Source organism: Phragmites australis, chromosome 3 (assembly GCF_958298935.1).
Source record: "Phragmites australis chromosome 3, lpPhrAust1.1, whole genome shotgun sequence".
NCBI classification, from domain to species: Eukaryota; Viridiplantae; Streptophyta; class Magnoliopsida; order Poales; family Poaceae; genus Phragmites; species Phragmites australis.
The window spans coordinates 18416240-18437542 of NC_084923.1; the positions used below are offsets into that span (position 1 = coordinate 18416240).

At 40.0% G+C, this 21303-nt stretch overlaps 1 protein-coding gene across 1 annotated transcript; it reads left to right on the forward strand.

The window, feature by feature from the left end:
- Positions 1-357: 357 nt before the first annotated feature.
- Positions 358-16186, forward strand: LOC133912521 (chromatin-remodeling ATPase INO80-like). The gene is made up of 22 exons (XM_062355305.1): positions 358-840; positions 2063-2147; positions 2326-3113; positions 3194-3394; positions 3488-3598; positions 3908-4296; positions 4387-4495; positions 4580-4660; positions 4853-5019; positions 5128-5253; positions 5408-5569; positions 5647-5704; positions 5810-6040; positions 6221-6367; positions 6470-7024; positions 7239-7496; positions 10137-10244; positions 11151-11245; positions 11347-11503; positions 12551-12751; positions 14354-14482; positions 15271-16186. Exons 1-22 carry the CDS (start codon positions 760-762, stop codon positions 15550-15552), a joined length of 4521 nt encoding a protein of 1506 aa, XP_062211289.1. The 5' UTR covers positions 358-759; the 3' UTR covers positions 15553-16186.
- Positions 16187-21303: the final 5117 nt, after the last annotated feature.

Here is a 21303-nt window from a genome sequence, read left to right on the forward strand (position 1 = left end):
AATGCTAAACTGAAGAAAAATGTAAGCTATGAAGAAGATCAATTAAAATATTCACAGGTGATAGATCCCCCTTATGTATTTAGCTAGTGCAACTAGACCTGATATCTCGTATGCAGTATACAAGTTAAGTCGTTATATATCCAATCTAGGAGATGATCATTGAATAGCAGTGAAAAGGATACTTAAGTACCTGAAAGGGATAAATAATCTAAGGATTCACTATTCTGACTATCCTGCAGTCATAGAAGGATTTAATAATTTTAACTGAATTGTGACTCGAATAATAAGAAAGTTATAAGTAGATAGGTTTTCACTCTAGCGAGTGGAACAATGTGTTATAGGTCATCTAAATTGATCGTCCTTATTCGCTCAAAGATGAAAGGCCGTCCCCAAAGTCCAAGAGCTCCAATGGCGCACGTTAGGCGAGCGAGCGGAAACCGAGCCCCTTCCCGTTTCGCTTTCCCTGCTCCCCCCTCTTCTCTCCTCTTCCCCTCGCGGCCAAGCCAAAGCCATGCCTCCTACTACTACTTCCCCACCACGTCACAACAAGGCCTCCACCCCACCGCCTCCCCCCTCCGCCTCTTCCCCACCACCCACCTTCCGCTCCGCGAACCCTAGCCCTAATCTCGTCGCCGCTCACGCCGCGGGACCGACCCGGCCGCCGCCAACGCCGCGCCTTCGGCTTCCTCCTGGGGCCCCGCGTCCTCCCTCCTCGGCTCCTCTCCTCTCGCGGCGTTCGGGGGCGCTAGGGTTTTTGCCATGGACCCGCGCCGCGCTCCCCCGCGCGGCGGGGGTGCCAACGGCGGCGGGCTCTCCTACTCCACGCTCTTCAGCCTGGAGGTAGCCGCTTTGCTCGCTCTGCTCTTTTGTTGCGCGAAGGGGGTTTCTCTGCGCGGTGGGGGCTGTGTTGGATTGGGACGCGGGCGTGGCGGGGATAATTGGTGGGCTGCTGAGTTCGTTGCTGCTGGGTTTTGTGTAAATTCTCTTTGGGAGATGATTCCTCCCCTGTTTGCAGGTGCAATTTGGTAGTCATTGTGGCTTGGAGTCCCTTTTTCGATTAAATGGTTAGAGGCTGGCTAGTCGTGGATTAATGCAGGTTGCTCGGCGATGCTGTTGCAATTTTGCATAGTGACTGATACCCCATGTTACTGTTTAGTTGGTTTGGAATGAGATACTGGCTTGCCGCCTTGTGCTTGACTGGAGTAAGTTAGTTGGTAATGTATTGGTTTATTTCTAATCCAGTGGTGTGCTGGAGCATTGCGTGGCTTGCATCTACTGACGATTTCTTTTATGAGTATCACGAAAGCATGATCAACTGGTGTGCTGATTGTCTTTTTAACTTATAGCAACTGTTGCTATTGGTGGCCGTCACCATTTTACATCAAAATTTCTAGTATTTCATGCTTTGGGAGGAATTTGTTTTGGCACATTTGCTCGCCTATGTTGTTTGTGTGAATGTAGTTATATTATGTTTTGAGCTACGAATACAGTTTATCAGTTGCTGGGATCTTATGCTATGCATTGTTGTTGTGTCCTGCTTAGTTTTTGCATCGTGGCAATGCGCTGCTATCACTATTTTAGTATTAGTCAAACTCACACGACTTGACGCTTTCATTCGTCTCACTATGTGCAGTCATGTGTGGTAAAAATTTTCTGCCACATGCATGTTTTCTGTTAGTTTTGTTAAACTATTTTTGGCATATTTTATCATGCTAATTTTCATCAGTGGGGTTTAATTTTATGCAGTTTTCAAATATTATGATTTGTGCCTGCAAGGGAACTTTGATTGACCATGCCAGTGTTGTTGCTTCATTTGCATCTTGTAACTTTTGATCCATCACTTTTATTTCTTGTAGTGTTATTGTTGCTTATCTATTTATTTGGTCTGTGTAGATGTAGGTTCTTAAAACCTTGTATTGTCTCAGGTAGTGTAGAAATACGTAGAGTAACACTACGTTCCTCTTGCTTTTTGAACTTCTTGGAGCAGATATGTCTTGTCTACTCTTATGTTTTTCTGGCTTGTTTAGCTTATTGATAGTTTTTACTGGAAATGCTTTTGCAGCCTTTGCTGAACTTCAGGGTTCCTGTACCAGAAGATGTTGCCCCCTATGGGAATAGTAGCCCGAATGGGAGTGCAAGCAGCGAAGGTTGGCCACCTTCGTCTTTATTTTTTTACCTTTAGTCTTATGTTTCCTGCTTATTAATAAGGGTTTTCTTTTGAACAATAGCTAATTTTCAAAACCCATCTTGTAGCTCCAAAATTTCTGTTACCCATTTGTCGTACTTCTATGTGCATCATTTTTCTTATACAACTTTTCCTTTTAGGTCAAGGATCCTTGTTGGATCAGTACAACGGTATAAATGATGCTTCCCATGGCCTGCATCTGAAGCGAAAAAGGCATCTCGATGGTGCTAGCGATGATGATGAGGCAGATGCCTATAATAACCAAATAACAGAGGAACACTACCGTACAATGCTGAGTGAACATGTCCAGAAGTACAGGAGATCAAAGTTTAAGGAGGGTGTTTTTGGTTCTGATCCTCCTTGTGCGGCAATCCCTCAAAGAAAACACAAAAATGGTGGTAAAAAAACTACAAAACACAGAGGTGATTTCAGGGATGTTGCAACATTGGATGCAGTAGAAGCCTCACATGAATTTAATGGGACAGAATGTATTAGCACCTATGGTGGTTTTAATAAGCTTGTAGCGTCCCTTGATTCTACCTATTTAGATATGGGGGATAATATACGCTACCTAGTTCCGGAGGGTTATGATAAGTTAGCACCATCCCTTAATCTGCCTGTTTCTTCTGATATACGTGTCGAGGAACACTTCTTTAAGGACACGCTAGACTTGCGGACCATAGCAGCAATGCTTGGTTTTGACCAAAAATTTGAGGCAACCAATCGTGGTGGATTAGCTGAACCTTTGCCACAATATGAATCCCTCCAGGAAAGGGTAAAGATACAGAAATTTTCTCTTAAAGTTACCGAGGATCCCTTTGCAATTCCGGAAGGAACAGCTGGGAGGATACGTAGGTCTATTATATCAGAAGCTGGCAACTTGCAGGTTCATTATGTTAAAGTCTTGGAAAAAGGAGATACATATGAGGTTGGTCTTAGCTGTAATAATTTTAATTGCACTTTTATGTATTCGTTGTATTTAGCAACTATGTGATATCATGAATACAGATTATCGAACGTAGCTTACCAAAGAAGCAAATAACGAAGAAGGAACCTTCTGTAATCATGAAAGAAGAGTCGGAAAAGGCTTACAAACTATGGCATTCTCTTGCTACTAAAAGCATCCCAAAGCATCACAGGAATTTCAATGCTTTGCGGAAGAAACGACAAGTAGATGCAAAACGTTTCTCTGATAGTTGTCAACGGGAGGTATTGCACCCATATATCTTGTTGCCCTGTGTTGTACTATTTTCCTGTGCTCTAGTTTACGGTCTTTACTGAATTTGCATATGAAATATCTAGGTAAAGCTCAAAGTAAGCAGGTCACTGAAACTGATGAGATGTGCTGCAATACGTACAAGGAAGCTGGCTAGGGATATGCTGATATTTTGGAAACGAGTTGACAAAGAGCAGGTTTTCTTTTATCCCTTGAGCTTGCTAAAGTTCAATTTGCTGAGGCTGATTATGAATTTATAGTTGTTTCATTTCTCAAGCGTTGCACATTGACTATAACGATGTATTTGAGCCCTCAAGTCTTTTTATTTGTTCATTAGCTGTACAAATACGTTTATCTTGAGTTCAGTATATATTTTCTCTCCGCTCCTCCCCTTTGCATATAACTCATTCGTTTAGTTTAGTTTAGCACATGGTTGCTTTCCCTTTTGTTATCTTCAGAACAAGGCACTTTAGATCATGTCACTCATTTTTTTTTGTCTGTTTCAGTATGAATTGAGGAAAAAAGAAGAAAGGGAAGCTGTTGAAGCTTTGAAGCGTGAAGAGGAGCTACGTGAAGCAAAAAGACAGCAACAGAGGCTAAATTTTCTTCTATCACAAACTGAGCTTTATAGTCACTTTATGCGGAACAAGGCTGGTGGCTCAGCACCACCTGACGAGGTGTCTGTCTCTGAGCCTGATGAGGAAGAAGAAGATCCAGAGGAAGCTGAATTAAAGAGAGAGGCTTTGAGAGCTGCTCGGCATGCCGTCTCTCAACAAAAGAGAATGACAAATGCATTTGATAGTGAAATCGTGAGGCTTCGTCAAACTTCTGAGTCTGGTATTCCAACTGAAGATTCATCTACTATGGACTCTAGCAAAATTGATCTATTACACCCGTAAGTTCTGCTTGAAATTTTTGGTTTAAAATTTGAAACGAATGGATGGGTTCTCCAATACTGATTGCTGCTGGTTTATCTTATTTTTAGCTCAACAATGCCTGAGAAATCATCTGTGCTGACACCGGAGTTGTTTAAGGGCGTATTAAAAGAATATCAGTTAAAGGGCTTGCAGTGGCTGGTTAATTGTTATGAACAGGTAAATTGTTATTAGCTGATGTATTTTGATCATTTGTTATGAATGCTATTGTTAGGTTCTCTTCAAATTTTGGAGGTCTTGCAGGGTTTGAATGGCATTCTTGCTGATGAGATGGGTCTTGGCAAAACTATCCAGGCTATGGCATTCTTGGCTCATTTGGCTGAGGTTGGTGAATTTGTTTTTTAACCTAAAATTATCTTTCCGTTAGTGAATCCAGTGCACAATTGACTTTTTTTTACTCAATTTATCTTTATTCTTTCCTCCAAGTGTCATTTCTGTAATTTGAGAATATATAATCTAACACCTAATAATAACATGGTAACCATTTGATATGGGCATTGGTGGTATATCGTGCAGGACAAAAACATATGGGGCCCCTTTCTAGTGGTGGCTCCTGCATCTGTTGTGAATAATTGGGCTGAGGAGTTGATTAGATTCTGCCCTGACCTAATGATACTTCCATACTGGGGCTCAGAGAGGCTGGTTCTTCGGAAGAACATCAACCCCAAGCGTCTTTATCGGAGGTGAATTGCAGGCTAGGGCACTAACGTATTCGCGTACGCGGGGGTGGGGGGGCTTTCCTCTAAAAGTTCATAAAGCTAATCTGTGACTTCTTCTCTTTTCCTCCACAGGGATGCTAGCTTCCACATTCTTATTACAAACTATCAGATACTTGTGAATGAAGAGAAGCTTTTGAGACGTGTTAAGTGGCAATACATGGTACTGGATGAGGCCCAAGCTATAAAAAGTTCAAGCAGGTGTTTGGCTTACATGTTGCAAGCTGTGTGTTCTTTTGAAATTTAAATTTTTATACTTCATGCCTGTCTTCATTTAGTTGTTCCGAAATTCTCCTAAATGCCTACCCTTGCTTGAGAAATTGTGACACATTTATCTTTTTTCTCTCTACTGCAGCCAGCGCTGGAAAACTTTGCTGAGCTTTAACTGTAGAAATCGTTTACTTCTTACTGGGACACCAATACAGAACAATATGGCTGAGTTATGGGCGCTTCTTCATTTCATCATGCCCACTCTGTTTGACAGCCATGAACAGTTCAACGAGTGGTTCTCAAAGGGGTACTGTCCTCGTTTTAGTAGTTCTACCTTCTTTATTTTGTCCATCTTCATTTGCTGACAGTTCTTTGCCCTGCCAGTATTGAGGGTCATGCTGAACATGGAGGAGCTTTGAATGAACATCAGCTTAGTCGGCTGGTAAGATGCAGTCATTCTGTTTATGCTGTTGTTTATTGAATATTTCGAAGTTTTGTATGATTTGTTATATTTTAAGATTATAATAACACTTATCCATTCCCACAGCATGCTATATTGAAGCCCTTTATGCTCCGCCGGGTTAAGATTGATGTCATCGCCGAAATGACTGAAAAGAAAGAGGAAATTGTTCCCTGCAAATTGAGTTCTCGTCAGCAAGTCTTCTATCAAGCTATAAAGAATAAGATATCTCTTAACGAGTTGCTTGATGGAAGACGTGGCAATCTAAATGAAAAGAAGTTACTTAGCCTGATGAATATTGTCATGCAGCTACGCAAGGTAGTATATTTTAATAAAACATTTCTTGCTTTTGATCAATGTGTAGCATCCTTTATTAGGACCCAGCTGTTCACATGAAAAACTTAGTTCTTTATGAGGTTCCTATTGTAAATTCAGCTAAATTTGGCTCTTTTTTCTGTTTTAAATTGGATGTTCTTTCTTTTTCCGTATCACATTTAGGTCTGCAATCACCCAGAGCTGTTTGAGCGTAACGAGGGAAGCTCTTACTTTTACTTTGCTGATATCCCAAACTCTCTTCTTTCTCCCCCATTTGGGGAACTGCATGATGTACATTATGCAGGCAAGAGAAATCCAATAACGTTTGAGGTATAGTTTCTGTTATCTTAGCCTTTTATTGTTTACAACCTCCATATATTTCTCCATGAGCACAAACAATATATAAATATCTATCTTTCCTAATCTCCTCAGATTCCAAAGTTAGTTTATGAAGGAATCATCTGCAACATGGAAATTTCTGGAAACGGTTGTGGATTTCGGAGTGGATATTTGAACAGGCTGTTTAATATATTTTTGCCCAGCAATATCCATTTTTCAGCCTTTCCGGAAGCTAATTCATCAAATGAGTCTGTTCTATCATCTGGTGCATTCGGCTTTATACGTTTAACGAATCTGTCCCCGGTTGAAGCTTCCTTCTTGGCCACTTGTTCATTGTTTGAGAGGCTAGCATTTTTAGCATTGCAATCAAATAGGAACTATGTTGAGGAAATTGTGGATGCATTCCTTGATTCAGAAGGTCCCGATCTCCAGTTCAGTCAGAATGATGTCATGAGAGTTCGTGCTGTTGCACGATTGTTGCTTTCTTCTACGAAGGCTGACCCCAGTTTGCTTAGAACAAAGATTAAGACTGGCCCTAGTGATAGCCCATATGAAGCACTGGTGCTTTCTCATCATGACAGGCTTGTCTCGAACATAAGGCTTCTTCGTTCAGCATATGCTTTTATTCCACCAGCTAGAGCCCCGCCAGTAAGTTCTTTTGTTTTATCCATGTCGGCTTATTTTGGTACTGTGCATTGCATGAGCCTATCAGTGTTTATGGAGTCATCTTTGAGTATATTTTAGCTCTAGTGTTAACATTTTGGAACCTCCATGCACTGTAGGAGATGTCTTATTTAATCTATGCGGGTAATCTACTATTGCTAGTGTTTATTAACATCCCTCTACCTTTTGCCTTCTCCAGATAAATGTGTGGTGTGCCGATCGAAATTTTGCCTACAAGTTTGCTGATGAGATGCATGATCCCTGGGCCAAGAAACTGTTCCTGGGATTTGCTCGTACTTCTGAGTTCAATGGTCCTAGACAACCAGTTGGTATTCATCCTCTAATACAAGAACTACATACTGATTTGCCCATCCCTGAGCCGATGCTGCAGCTACCCTATAGGATATTTGGGTCTTCTCCGCCTATGAGTAATTTTGATCCAGCTAAAATGCTAACTGTAAGTCTTAATCACTTTCTGTTGTATGTTATGCTGCATAATGCAGTTTAGGTTTGATTTGCACCTGCACAATTTCATCACCCTTTTAGGGCCTGTTTGGCTATTTGGTCCAATTCTTAGAGTGAGTTGAAATTTGAACTAAATCTTGGAAATTCCTAGAGCAAACCCCCTATTCCAAACAGGCCCCAAGTTATCATTTGGATCAATGTGCATCTGAGGTGCTTTTTCAACTGCTTAGAGCTCAGAAGAACTAAATATATCTTTAGGAAACATAACTTCATCGTTACAAATTTGGAGTGAACTCCTTAGTATAAAAGCCGAACCATTTCTGTATTTACTAATTGAATGCCCGTGCGTTGCAACGGGAGCCAAAAATTTGCACACGATAATATTGTTGACTCCTTTAAAACCAGCCATCATCGTCGAAGTATTTTCCAAGCTATAACATTGTTAAAGCACTGCAAACACCGAAGGCACTATTCTGAACACTAGGCAATACACCACCGTACAACCAAGTTTACATCCTTATTCAAGCATACTGAACACATAAAAAACATGAGGAAAGGAGATTCAAGCTAAGTGTTGGCGTCGAACATAACAAAGTATATACTCAGAAATTTGTCACAGAACATAAACAAAAATAAAAAAATACAAACCATTTGGGAAATGGCCGTTGCACCATCCTCGTTGAACCAATTCAAACATAAGGAATGCATTAATCAACTAAGCTACCAACAAGATGCAATGCTAGACTAGGTTTATACTTTGGGCTTCGGTAATACGCAAGAATCAAGCTCGTGCCCACCGGCGAAGAAGAGAAAACATGGTTCCTAATAAATGGACCTCATCACAAACAGGTTTTTTGTTATCATCCACATGAAACCTTTTGTGTGTTCTGAAGCTCTCCTCACCTCGACCTACTTCATGGGTTGTTACTCCTGCCCTTACCCTTACTCTCTACATCATATCAATTGGGTGCCTCCTATCATTGAGCCTGCGCAAACGAAAAAAAAAAATACTAGACCTGCCAAATGAACGACACTTTTGGAGCACTACAGTATAGAGATCACAAAAAGCTTCAGGTACAAATCAAAGAAAAGCAAAGTGAAAAACAATTACAAAAAATAAAAGAGCAATTTTCATTCAAAAAACATTTTGCAAAATGGACACCGATAATCTACATCAACCCACAGACCCACCGACAAATTTCCTTTGAAGAAAAAAAGAATACCATTCATATATTCTTATCGTCCTATGCCTTTAGCAATGCGCAGGTCACCAAAACCCCAACGAATCTGCTGCCAGAAATCCACACGCGAGATTAGAGACGAAGCAAAACACAAGCTCGCGGGCACGTACACCCCCAAATTTTGCAGGTAGTCGCCACCCCACTACCCCAACGCCACGCAACTTCGAAGCGTCCATTTATTAGGAACCATGGCGAATTTCACTAAATAATGCATCGATTCATCGTGGAAAATCAAAAAAATTTGTACACCATTCACAGTTGCATACTTCTGAATCATGCAACAAATGTTTGCCACACCATCTGTTGCCACATTGCATAGTTGAGGTAGTGGGGGATCCAGTCGGCCAAAGGACCTAGGGCGAACTTTAATCCCATTTGCATCAACAAAACTAATCCCATTTGCTAACTACTAACCCCTATCATAAACTCATACTCTCATATTATCATTCTTTATTTTTAATTTTCTACGATTCTATCAAAGAGCACTTGAGCTTCAGACTTAAGGCTTCAGCTAAGCTACCTGAATGCCGAATACCTTCAGTTGCCGGTTGGAGCTTCAACACTTGAGCTTCAGCCTTCAGTTGCCATGCACTTCAGTTACCAGAGCTTCAACACTTGAGCATTCAAGATAAGAAATTAAGAAACCGAATAATTGGAGCCAGAAACACTTGTGCAGCCAATAGCAAAGCCGGACACTTCACACTTCAAGTCACCAGCACTTGTGCAGGCGTCCAACAAGTAGCCTGCATGTGTCCAACAAGTAGCAGATGCAGGCATCGGGCACCAGGGCACGACCGTGCAGCTTTGTGCTCGTTTCGGCATGCTGGTGCTGCTACCGTTGCGCTCCGCGAGCCTGTCGGCTGGTCGGCTGTTGTTGTGTTGTGTTGCAGCCACGTAGCCCGCAGTGCCGCTGAGGTTCGACTGCCCGAGATGCCTCGCTGGCAGCCGAGGAGCCCACAACTGATGTCCGATGAGCCGAGTGCTTCATGCCTTCACCCTTTGGCCATTGACTGTTGCCGCCTGCCCGCCGAGATGCCCCACCGTGGCACTGCCAGCCGCCTGAGTTGAGACGATGCTGATTTAGGGATTTGAAAATTGGGGATTTGGGTTGGGAGATGGGAGATTGCGTGCTGCTGTGGCTGCACCGTGCGTCTGGTCATGTCATTTCGGGAGGCAACCACCTAGTGTGATTTGTGGAGGGGAGGTAACATCACGCGAATTGAGGAACCACGTGGGTGGAAACGCAGGCGTGGGCCAGGAGCTAGGGTAGAACGTGGGGAGGGCTGGACAAGGGTGCGGGAACCACTATGTATTTTTTAAGTAGTAGAGATTGCACCTTATTTAAGTTACCTAGTGGTACCTTGTTGCTAATATGGAGTGCTTGATGACAGGATTCTGGGAAGCTCCACACCTTAGATATACTACTACGGCGCCTCCGAGCTGAAGGTCATCGTGTGCTCCTTTTTGCTCAGATGACTAAAATGTTGGACATTCTGGAGGTATTTTGTTACTTTATGCATGTCCAATTCATGTTGAAAAACTAATATTCTATGGAGAAAATTGAAACAGACAGAAATTTCCAAAGAGTAAGTTAAATAAGAATTAATATTTTTATACATTTAATTGATAGATATCTAGACATGCAATTGTCTTTGTTGGGATCAATTCCATGTTGCATAGGACTCTAGCACAAGCCAGTATCTCTAACCTTTAATGAAACATCAAACCTTGACACAAAACACCCAAGTGTAGGGAGGAACTGAGACCATGATTTGTAACTAATCAGCATTATTGTGTACCTTTAGACCTTACGTTGTGGGAATATATATGTTGACACTGAAGTTTTTTGTAGTATCTGAATAAATTCATGCCCAGTTTTGTTACAAAACATTTTATTTTATGAGTCCCTTTTGGAATTCACATCACAGGTAGTGGGCAACCAAATATTTTGTGTTATTGAAATGCACTATGGGTAGTTTAGAATTTAGATTATGTAAATCTGATTGTAGTGATTACTATGAGGCGTAACTCTGCTACATATTTGTATTATTTGTGCAGTATACACATAAATTTTGCAAGATCTAGTAAAGCTACAAGTGTGATTGGGAGAAGTGGGCAAAATAGTTTGTATACATTTTGTAGCTAAAGGTTGCAAAGCCATCGTATCATATTATGTTTAGAGGCATTGCTAGCATTAGGTTTCCACTGTTTCTTGTACTGGCATTGCCAACTTGGTGAAGGATCTGAAAACATACTTCGAAATGAGTCAGCAAAGTGTAAAACCCTACCTGTAAAATGAATTATGTCTTTCAATTATTCACATTCACACAGAATGTACTGTTGAGTTTGGTGCACTAAAGTTTGAATCCCTTTCAATTAACGAGCATAATGTGTTATTTTTTCAGGATTACATGAATTTCAGAAAATTCAAGTACTTCAGACTCGATGGGTCTTCTGCAATCTCGGATCGCCGTGACATGGTCCGAGATTTCCAGAATAGGTAAATATATTAATGGATAGGGTGGACAGAGTTAAACTACTGCAGTAAGATGATACAACTCTGTTGAAACATGGCCGTAACTGATTTTTTCTGCTCTGTAGGAATGATATATTTGTTTTCTTGTTAAGCACAAGAGCTGGGGGGCTTGGTATTAATTTGACTGCTGCTGATACAGTTATTTTTTATGAAATTGACTGGAATCCAACACAAGACCAGCAGGCAATGGATAGAACACACAGGCTTGGTCAGACAAAGGAGGTAACTGAAACTTCAATTCATGCTAACTTTATTTCCGTCATGGTGTTATGGACCATCATTTTTATAATTTTTAATTGACACTCTTAAACTTTCTTTCGGCCAAAGATTACTACGAATATAACTTCAGAAATTTGACTAACTGCATGTGATAATTTGTATGATCAGCTTATTTTCACGTTTTGATACTTTTAAAAGTTAGATAGCTTATTATAGAGTGCTAGCGAGATGTTTAGTTTTCTTTCCACTCTTAGTTTTATCATTCCTTTTTATTCAGTTTCGATTTTAAGTGTCCATCTTGTTGATTTTTTTGCTTAGATTTATCATAGTACCAGTATCTTTAGCAAAAAAGATTCTTTACCCTAAGTTCAGATTTATTTGGGTTTTCACCTTTTAGCATTGTATTGTAAGTGAAGATCAATTGTATAGGAATTTGAACATTTGAAAGAGAAAACGATGTCATTAGTGTATCACTTGGCTTTACAGGTAGGCAAGGTCTTTCATTTGCATTTTCTCCTATAATAATGATCATTACTGCATTAGTGGCAGTATTTGCATATAGTGGATTATATGTCTTGGTATAGTGCTCTTTTTGCTGTCTTCACCATCATCTTGTTTAGTTCCAATTAGGGTGACAACATCGTAAAGTTACAAACCATGATTCCAAATCTAGGGTCTGTTTGGATAGGAGGATTTGGATTCAAATCCCTATGGTTTAATTCCCCAGAGGAATCTTCCTCATCCAAAAACTGCTAAGGGCCTGTTTGGAAGAGGGGAACTGCTCCAGATATTTTCAGGAAAGGATTTCGATCCCAATCCAAACCGTTGATTGTAGTCATTTGTCTCTCTCTGCTTAACCTTGTATGATCACTAACTTGAATGATTGTCCCAAATAGAAGTATTAACTATAGAACTAACTCTCAACTAACATTGGGTAACTGAGTGCTTCTCACTTGTTTTTAGAACCTAACTTCTGCATTGTTTCATTATGTGGGAAGGAGTTTTGTGATAGTTCAGTTCCTTATATTTCTTTCAAACATACAATGTTAGGTAACCGTGTACAGACTTATATGCAAAGATACTATTGAGGAGAAAATATTGCAAAGAGCAAAGCAGAAAAATGCAGTGCAAGAGTTGGTCATGAAGGGGAAACATGTCCAGGACGATCATCTGATGAAACAAGAGGATGTTGTTTCGTTACTTCTTGACGACACACAGATTGCACATAAGTTGAAAGAAATATCTATGCAGGTAATTTAATCGTGTCATTTCCATCTTTTAGTATTTTATCTGACCCTACTAATGGAGCAGCTATGATAAGGCATGTAGTTATTCGGGTAGCAGAGTCTAATATGGTTATTGCACCGATACGTCGGGATACATATTGGCAAGCACTGGAACAATTTCAATTTTCCTGATACATCATCTTCGATTCTTCTTGATACCTACACGATATGGCAATACATATCTCAAATTGGCCATGGAGCATTGCCTAGTTGCACACAAAGAGGGAGGACGAGACAGACAGAGAAACCGAGACACATATCTCTCTAACTTGCTGTTGCTGTCGTCCTCTTTGCTCCTTCCTTTGTCTTACCCCTATGTGCTTTCTTCTATTTATACATTGGTGGCGTTCAGATCGATCTTGTGGGCATGGGGGAAATAGGAGAAAGAGAGCACAGTTGCACGGGTGTTAAAATATGTGGAGGGTGAGAGTCAAACCTTCAGGGACTTGAGAAGTGTTAAGCAGTGCAAGTTTTACTGTTGGTGGGTCAGCACATATCAATCACGATTGGGTTCTTCTGTTCTGTAGCGTTATAGTGAGTAATTGGTTACAATGAACCGTATTGAGGTTTGGGCCGTTTTTAATCAGGGTTAATATTCTGCAATTTAAATTGAGTTAGACCTAGGACAAAATTTGGCTGGTTATCGCTGGTAATTGGATTTACCAACCACCCCTGGTAAGCCCTGCAGCGGCCCAAATATTTTGGAAGTTCGAAAACCCAAAGCACCATCAGTCTATCACCTGTGCGTAGATGTTTTGAGTGGTCTTGTCATAAGCAGCTGTGCTTTAAAGCATGAGGTCTTGTGTTTCAGTGCAACCTTTTCTATTAAAAAAAAAAAACTCAAATTCCAGTTCAAAAAATTTACTGAAATTGCCTCAAAATTTATGGTTACTACTATTAGGCTGGGATCTGATTATTATATGAAAACATAAATTTTACCCCTGCGTTAGACTTATGTATGAAAAACTGGTTGTTTACCTCTTGCAACAATGGCTGAGTGTTGGCTTTGTTTGATTCTGTTTTTGGTTTAGACGCTTTAGTTAGATTGGAACCGTTTATAAACTATGTACGGGCCTTTAGAAACCAGACTCTTCATAGGTTTCAGGAATTGGACTTCTAGAACCAAACTTTTATTAGTGTATATTATTATTATTATTATTATTATTCCTTTTCTTGTAAGAAATTTTAAGTTCACTTGGAGTGTTGAGATCAATTATATTTAAATTAAATGTAACTCCTAATGTGAGCCTAGTGGTGCATTCGGTCGCTGCTGAGGGCACCCTTTGGAATGCTGCCGGTGCTAAGCATCTTCGTGCCTTATTAGCTGGGTCTTAGTTGTTTTTGTTCTTTTTGTGTCTTGTTTTTTCTCTCGTTTTCAGGTGTTCTTGCCTTCTGTTCTGTTTTCATTGTTATTCTTTTTCTTTTTTAGGTGTTGTGTTCTGTTGTTGTATCTTGTTCCTTTCCTCTTTAATGAAATAACACGTAGCTCTCCTGCGTGTCTGAAAAAAAATTAAATGGTAAAAGGTCTTGCAAGAATATCATTTTTTGTCTCCATTTACCATTTTAGGCGAAGGAACGACTAAAGAAAAGACGAGCAAAGGCCATCAAGGTTGACAAAGAAGGAGATTTGACGCTCGAAGAGTTGGATGATACAACTGCAGAAGCTGTAGAACAAGATAACACAACCAGCAAAAAGGTACATGTGAGCTATTGATTTACTTGTTTATTTGTGATAGGATTGCATTGCATCCTCAGAATTGTCTTCTTATTCTTTTTCTATGTATTTATGTATATGTCCTTGAGCAAGCTTCATCTGTTTGTACATATACAAATGCATGCAAATCACTGAGACATGATAGTTCAATATGCAAGCTGAAATTCAAAATTTTAATTGTAAACAAAAACATTCAAAAATTCATTTTTGTATAGCTACGATTTATACAGATTGGGTTTAATATAAGCACCTATGGAGACCTTATACGATGACATGTATGGATTGGTCTAACTTTGGGCTATATTGGTTTAACTTGACTTGCATTTTAGTCCATATGATAACTTTAATACGAATGCTGTATTTGTACAATAGAAATGCAAGGATTGGACTATCTTAAGTAAAAATCGAGAGCATCAAACACAAGTAATCGACTTAATAAATTTCTGCTACTCTGAAAATAGTTGACTTGAGAAATTTCTGCTACTTTGAATTTCTTATATTTGCCTTCATGAGCCTTTATGCACCTTGATGTCATATTGGGCTACCTTATCTGCAATTCAAAACTGTTGTTCTATTTGACAATCTACTTATACAACTTTACCTATTGATAACTTTGATTTGTTAAGTTTTTGAATGATGAGAATGTGTGCAAAACAAATACCACAGATTAGTCTTTATACTTTTCTTTTGCCACGTTGATTCATCTTGCTTTGTTTGGCCTGCTTATGTGTACGCCATGCTGATTTAAGTGACTGCTAAAAAATTTCCAGAAAAAGAAGTCACACACGCAACCGAAGTCACATGATAACGACAATGTGGACAAGAATGCAGGCCCCCCTACGGGGGGTGATAATCCAGGGAGTGGTCACACAGAAAATGAACAGATTACTAAACCAAGGCCTAAAAGATCAAAAAGACTGATGAAGAGCATGAGTGATGATAAGGAGCCAGCTGCTGCCACTGTTCATGTGAAACAGGCAGATGAAGCGGAAAATGACACAACTCATGATTTTGATGGTACAGAAGAGGTGCAAGATCGGACTCCAGCCTAATCCACCGACTGAAAAGATGAGAGCCTTGGATCTAAATGGAAAGACGTTTAATTTGTCATGCCGAGCATGGGCATTAGAGATGGGTGCATACCAGGAGTCTTCTACGGTTTGAAGGTGTGGTACAGTCAATAAGTATTTAACCAAGCACCTTCCATTCTGAAGTCTGGGCGGTGATTACCTAGTGTATACCCCATTATTATGCAAGATGTCAGTGCGGTGGCGATAAGCTGGCGATGGTTGTCATCTTGGAGGTGAGAGAGGTCAGATGTGCATCCTCCAGCTGTTAGCATGCAGTCCACATCTGCAGTGTTCATTGCGCTCGCTGTGGCCATTGTGTACATAAGCATGAACAATGATCCATGACCAGCTCTATAAAAATAATTTAGTGTAAAGAGGGTAGCTATCTGTATTGATCATATTTTTTGTGTTGATAACTAAAGTAAAGGAACACAGCAGGAAACAGCAGCTGTGGAGTTGGAACGTGTCTGATCATTTATGACCGTGTAGACATGTATGCTAATGGAAACATTCTGTAGGTCAGATATTTGTATGTTCGACTTATCTTCAGGCATCCGTGCTTTTGTCGAGCAGACGATGTATGCATCTATCTGTTGAGTTCATTTCCTGATCATAAGCGGCGTTACCTGTCGTGCCTTCAATTTAACGGCCAGGTTAAATATTGTTAGTAACGAAACGACTACGAAACATACGTCATCTTGCCGGTTTTCGGAAATATCTGTGCATCTCCTCAGATTTTCGGTGCGACCTGGAATTCCTATTTAAATTCGACATGTTTGACTGAATTTGACCTGATTTTGATTAGTCTTAGAACTTGTTTCAAATCCAAAAATTGAATTTTGAAGTATTTAGTTCTTTTTGAGGCCGTCTTCGAGCCAACGGATGATTTTGTTCCCCTGAACAGTAAACCCACCCTCCTCCACATAAGACCACCAAATTAAGCCCCTTCCATCCATTTTGAGACAACAAACCAAATACTTCATTGTGGAAAACCAATTATTCTGACAGAAGAGTTATGTGCATTTTACCTCTTGTTAGGAAATAGGATATGAGAGACTCCATATTTAATGTGGGAAAACCCACCAATTCGGAGGAAAAAAACCACGAGAGATAAATCTGTATTACGATGGATTATGTTACAAGTACATGGTCGACCTATATTTATAGGTCATGTTTGAAGCGTATTTGATTAGGAGTCTATCTGTAATTTTGAGATATACCATCTAACAAACCCCTTTACTCAAAATCCCTATAAATATATTCCTGAGAAAATTGTCCTTGAAACCTTGAAGAGTTAAACAATAACTAAGATCACTTGGATCTTCAAACACTACATATGAAGTCAAATTGAGCAAACAACCAGTAGATCTCAACGCACAGCTATCAACAAAACCGACAAACAATCTGTGTCTGCTAATTCATAACCCTAACAAAAGTCTGAGTCTGTGCAACTGACCTTGTCATCCAAACTGGAACAATGCTCAATCATAAAAATCACAAGCCAAATATCATCTGTGGTGCTAAATAAAATCTTCAGTGAAGAACTCATCTCATGAAATCATATATGCTTCACCTGGAACACAAAACTCAGCAAATAACACCCTCACGAGCAAATTACATGTGTGACCATCATGTACACCAAGTTGACGGCCATACAAGAATGAATCCCATGACATGGTCATTAACCACTGCTTCGAAACAATAGTCTCGATGAAGGCATAATGTGCAAATAATGGAGTATAAAAACTTTACAGTAGACCTCACGAGCGGACATCTCCGTCTCTAAAACAACATGAATGTACTTAATGTAGTACCAAACATTGTAGTATCTATGCAGCATACTTCGTACTAGACATCTCTGAATGAGCAAAGAAAACAAAATTATATTGTATATGCAACACCAAACATTGTAGTATCTAGTAGAAAAAACTTCCTCTTTTGCACTTAGAATCCTCTACCTTGAACTCAATTCTGAACAAAATCTTCACCTTCAAATAACAAACTCTAAAGAATATTTAGAAACCATTAGGCTAACATGAACAATGTTATTGAAATATCCATTACTCTAAAAAAACATTTTAGTATCTAGTACTCTCTCTCCGGCAAAGATAGGAAACTCCTACCAACACTACTGGCCCCCACCGCCGGAGGCCTATGTGTGCAGAGGAAGAGAGCAGAAGCGTGGCCGAACGCTGGAGCTGTCCATTATGCATATAGTCTCCCTAGCTTCGCTACCTCATCGAGGCCGTCCCTAGTCGGTGTTGTTCCTCTATCGGCGGCGATGGGGAGCAGCTCAGGCATTGGGTTTTCTTGCCACGCACCAGGGTGTACCACCTGTAGTGAACATGGCCCCCTTAGGGCATGCATGTGATTTTTGTAATTAATGATAACATAGTCAATGAGACTAACATGTTGGTCAAATATATGCTTTAATAGATCTCATGTATGCAATACATGAAGAAGTCACCGAAGTCGGGACTAAGATTGGTTGAATTGGAGAAGTCCTAGGAAAAATATGCATGCTGGATGATCTGACGATTAAGGTGTTGTACACACCGAAGTATTTCTGTTAGAGGAAGAAAACCGAAGAACACGTCAGAAGGTCCGACGATATGAAGTTGAATACACCGGAGTATTTCTTGTAGAGAAGGATGCAAGTGTTGAAGAGTGAAGATCAACACGCCGAATGGTCCAGCGCTCCAAAAGTCAACACGGTGGAGTATTCTATGCAGAGAAGAGTGAAGATCAACACGCCAGATGGTCCGACGCCTTGAAGATCAACGCACAGAGTATTTTGTATAGAGAAAAAGTGGCTCGGTCTATCTCAAGTGTACACATCGGATGGTCCTATGATGGAGGTGGTGAACACATCAGAACATCCGGTCTTCGTAGAAGGTTTAAGTGGGGATCCAACAGCTAGTTTTTGAAGGATATACACGCTGGATGGTTCGGTGAGTACAATGCTGTTTACACCGGATCATCTGGTGTATAGAGTAAAGTTGAGCCGTTAGGGTATCGGCTAGTCCGTAGGGTTGAGGCTATAAATACCCCTTCACTCGGCCATTTGAAGGTGTGATAGTGTGCTGGAGTCCAGAGGAAGCTCATAGATATTTGTGAAGACATCCAAGCCACCATAGTGCTTAAAGTGATCATCCAAGGTAATTAAGCACAAGATTAGTGAGCAATTAGTTCTTATAGGCCTAGAGAGAGTTAGTGCTAGGTGTTGCTACCTAGAGAGGAGATTAAGGAGTGATCCTACATTGTACCAAGTGGAACATCGATACCTTAGAGTCTTGTTGATTCGCCGGTACCTTAGGCCATTTGTGGCTTAAGCTTATTGACCCTCCGACTTGATGTGGAGCGATGACAAGAAGCTTGTATAGGGACGCAAAGACCCTTGACTTGGTGGCTCAAGCTTCGAAGTGAACACGACGGCAAGTGTCTGGAAGAGAGGCTTGGTGTGAGCCTTGCCATTATGGCTTGGTAGCTCAAGAGTCGTGGTCGGAATAGTCTTGGCGACCAGGAGCATATCCTTATAGGTGCTCCAACGCAGATTAAGGGCGGCGTTTATGCCATCTATACTACGGGATACCTGGTTGGAAAACTAAACAATTTGAAATGCCTATGAATATACAACCTAGAGTTGTAGGAGAAGGAATAGACTATATTACGGAATTGTTAAAATCCGATGAGGATTCTTCCTCCCAAGAAGAACTTTTTAAATTGATCAATAAGTAATAAAAGGCCTTAAAGAAACAAGCTAAAGAACTTAAGAAATTCAATACTCTTAACGACATTCATGATACCTTTGTTTCTAATTATAAATAATTATTGAGCAAATTCGAATTGCTAAACAAGGAGCATGAAGAGCTTAAGACAAAACTTAAGTGCATTAAATCTCAACCTAAGGTCCCTTTAAAGCAATATATCTCTCTATTCAATTTCAATTCTAAGGTAGATACTTCTACTTCTTGTGATGATTTGAATAATTTATCTAGCTCACCCCTTTACAATGAGATACAAGTTGAGAATATTTTGGTAGAACCATCTAATAAACTCATTGTATAAGAGAATGATGAGCTTAAGCAAAAAGTGGAGAAGCTCAAGGAAGACTTGTCAAGATTAAAGGGCAAATGACATGTCCAACCTCCTCAAGATAACCATGATAGCACGGTGAACAAGCTTATGAAGGGATCCACCGTGACATGTTTCAAGTGCCATAAAGAAGACCACTAGTCTTTCCAAGCAAGAAAATTAAGAACGAGACCAAGGAGAATAAGAAGATGAAGAATCTCTTCAACAAGACCTTCAACCTACACACAAAGCCCAACTATAAGATCAATACCAAGAACAACCACTACAAGCTCAAGAAGAAGAACAATGACAAGGTAGTTGCACATATGGTTGGGAGAAAGGACCGGAGGTGGAAGCAACCTATTTGGGTGTCCAAAGAAATCATCATCAACATGAAAGGCCCCAATCGATTTGGGTTCTAGAGAAGACTTGGTGTCCACGAGTGGACTCGGAGATTTGGAGACTTGACTCACAAATGAAGATCATGATCATCATATATCCAAATCCACATCCAAAGGTAAAAGAGGTGATGATGCTAGATGCAAAATATTTTCAATTGATGCGCACCTTTGTTTTGTTTAGGATTGCATATACATATTTCAATTTAATGCAATACCTAGTGTAGGTTTTTTCAAATGGTAGGTTGCTTGTGTTTCTCCCGTTAATCCATGAGCAACCTATATGGTTTATTAGTTGTAGGTTCCTTTTATGGTATGTTTCTACATTTTGATATTCTATATATACAATGAATCCAATCTATATGATATATTCTCCATTGTTATCAATAACAAGTGCATATTTCTTACAAGTATTCAACATTTGTATGCACACATTTATGGGGAGTATATCCTATGGGTTGTGATTTTGAGACTAACATGTGTTGTAAGTGATATCTTTTGTAGTCTCATGGATAAATCTACATGTCCCTGGAGCCTTTTTGAAGATTGCTGACAAAGGGGTAGATTTTGAATTACCAAAGCAAGATGCAAGGTGGCATGTCTAGAGGAGAACAAGAAAAGAAGTAAGATGACTATGAATGCCAAGGTTGACAAAGAAGAACTCTTGTATGAGTCGATCAACGGAGATAGTGGCAATGGAGAAAGGAGCCACAACAAAAGGAGGACTAAATGATAAGAACATGCATCCGAGCAAAGTAGTAAGACTTTGTGCAATTTAAAATTGATATAATTTATTATTTGTCACTTGCTTTAGTTGTGTTGTCATCAATCACCAAAAAGTGAAAGATTGTAGTGAACATGACCCTCTTAGTGCATGTATGTGTTAAAAGGAGAAGTCGAAACCGACCAAGGTATTATATTAAATAAGAAGGAGAAGTCGAAACCGACCAAGGTATAAACCAAAGAATCAAAAAAGGAACGACTACTGTACATAAAGGAAACTACATCGGCTCATTATGAGCGAGATGTTTCGCTCCCCCAATCGCCTACATTCTAAACTCATCTTTGATCTTGGCAATTTTCAAGACCGCGGTGGAAGCCTGACCTACATTTGTATAGTTAGGAGGAATTACATATGTCCCATCAATGACCCCCCCTCATTTGTTTCTTATTCCTGTACATATCACATATGTGTTTGAATACCTTTGACAAGCATGAGTTCTTTATCTACTACTGACTTCTACGAAATTGAATTCGGGGG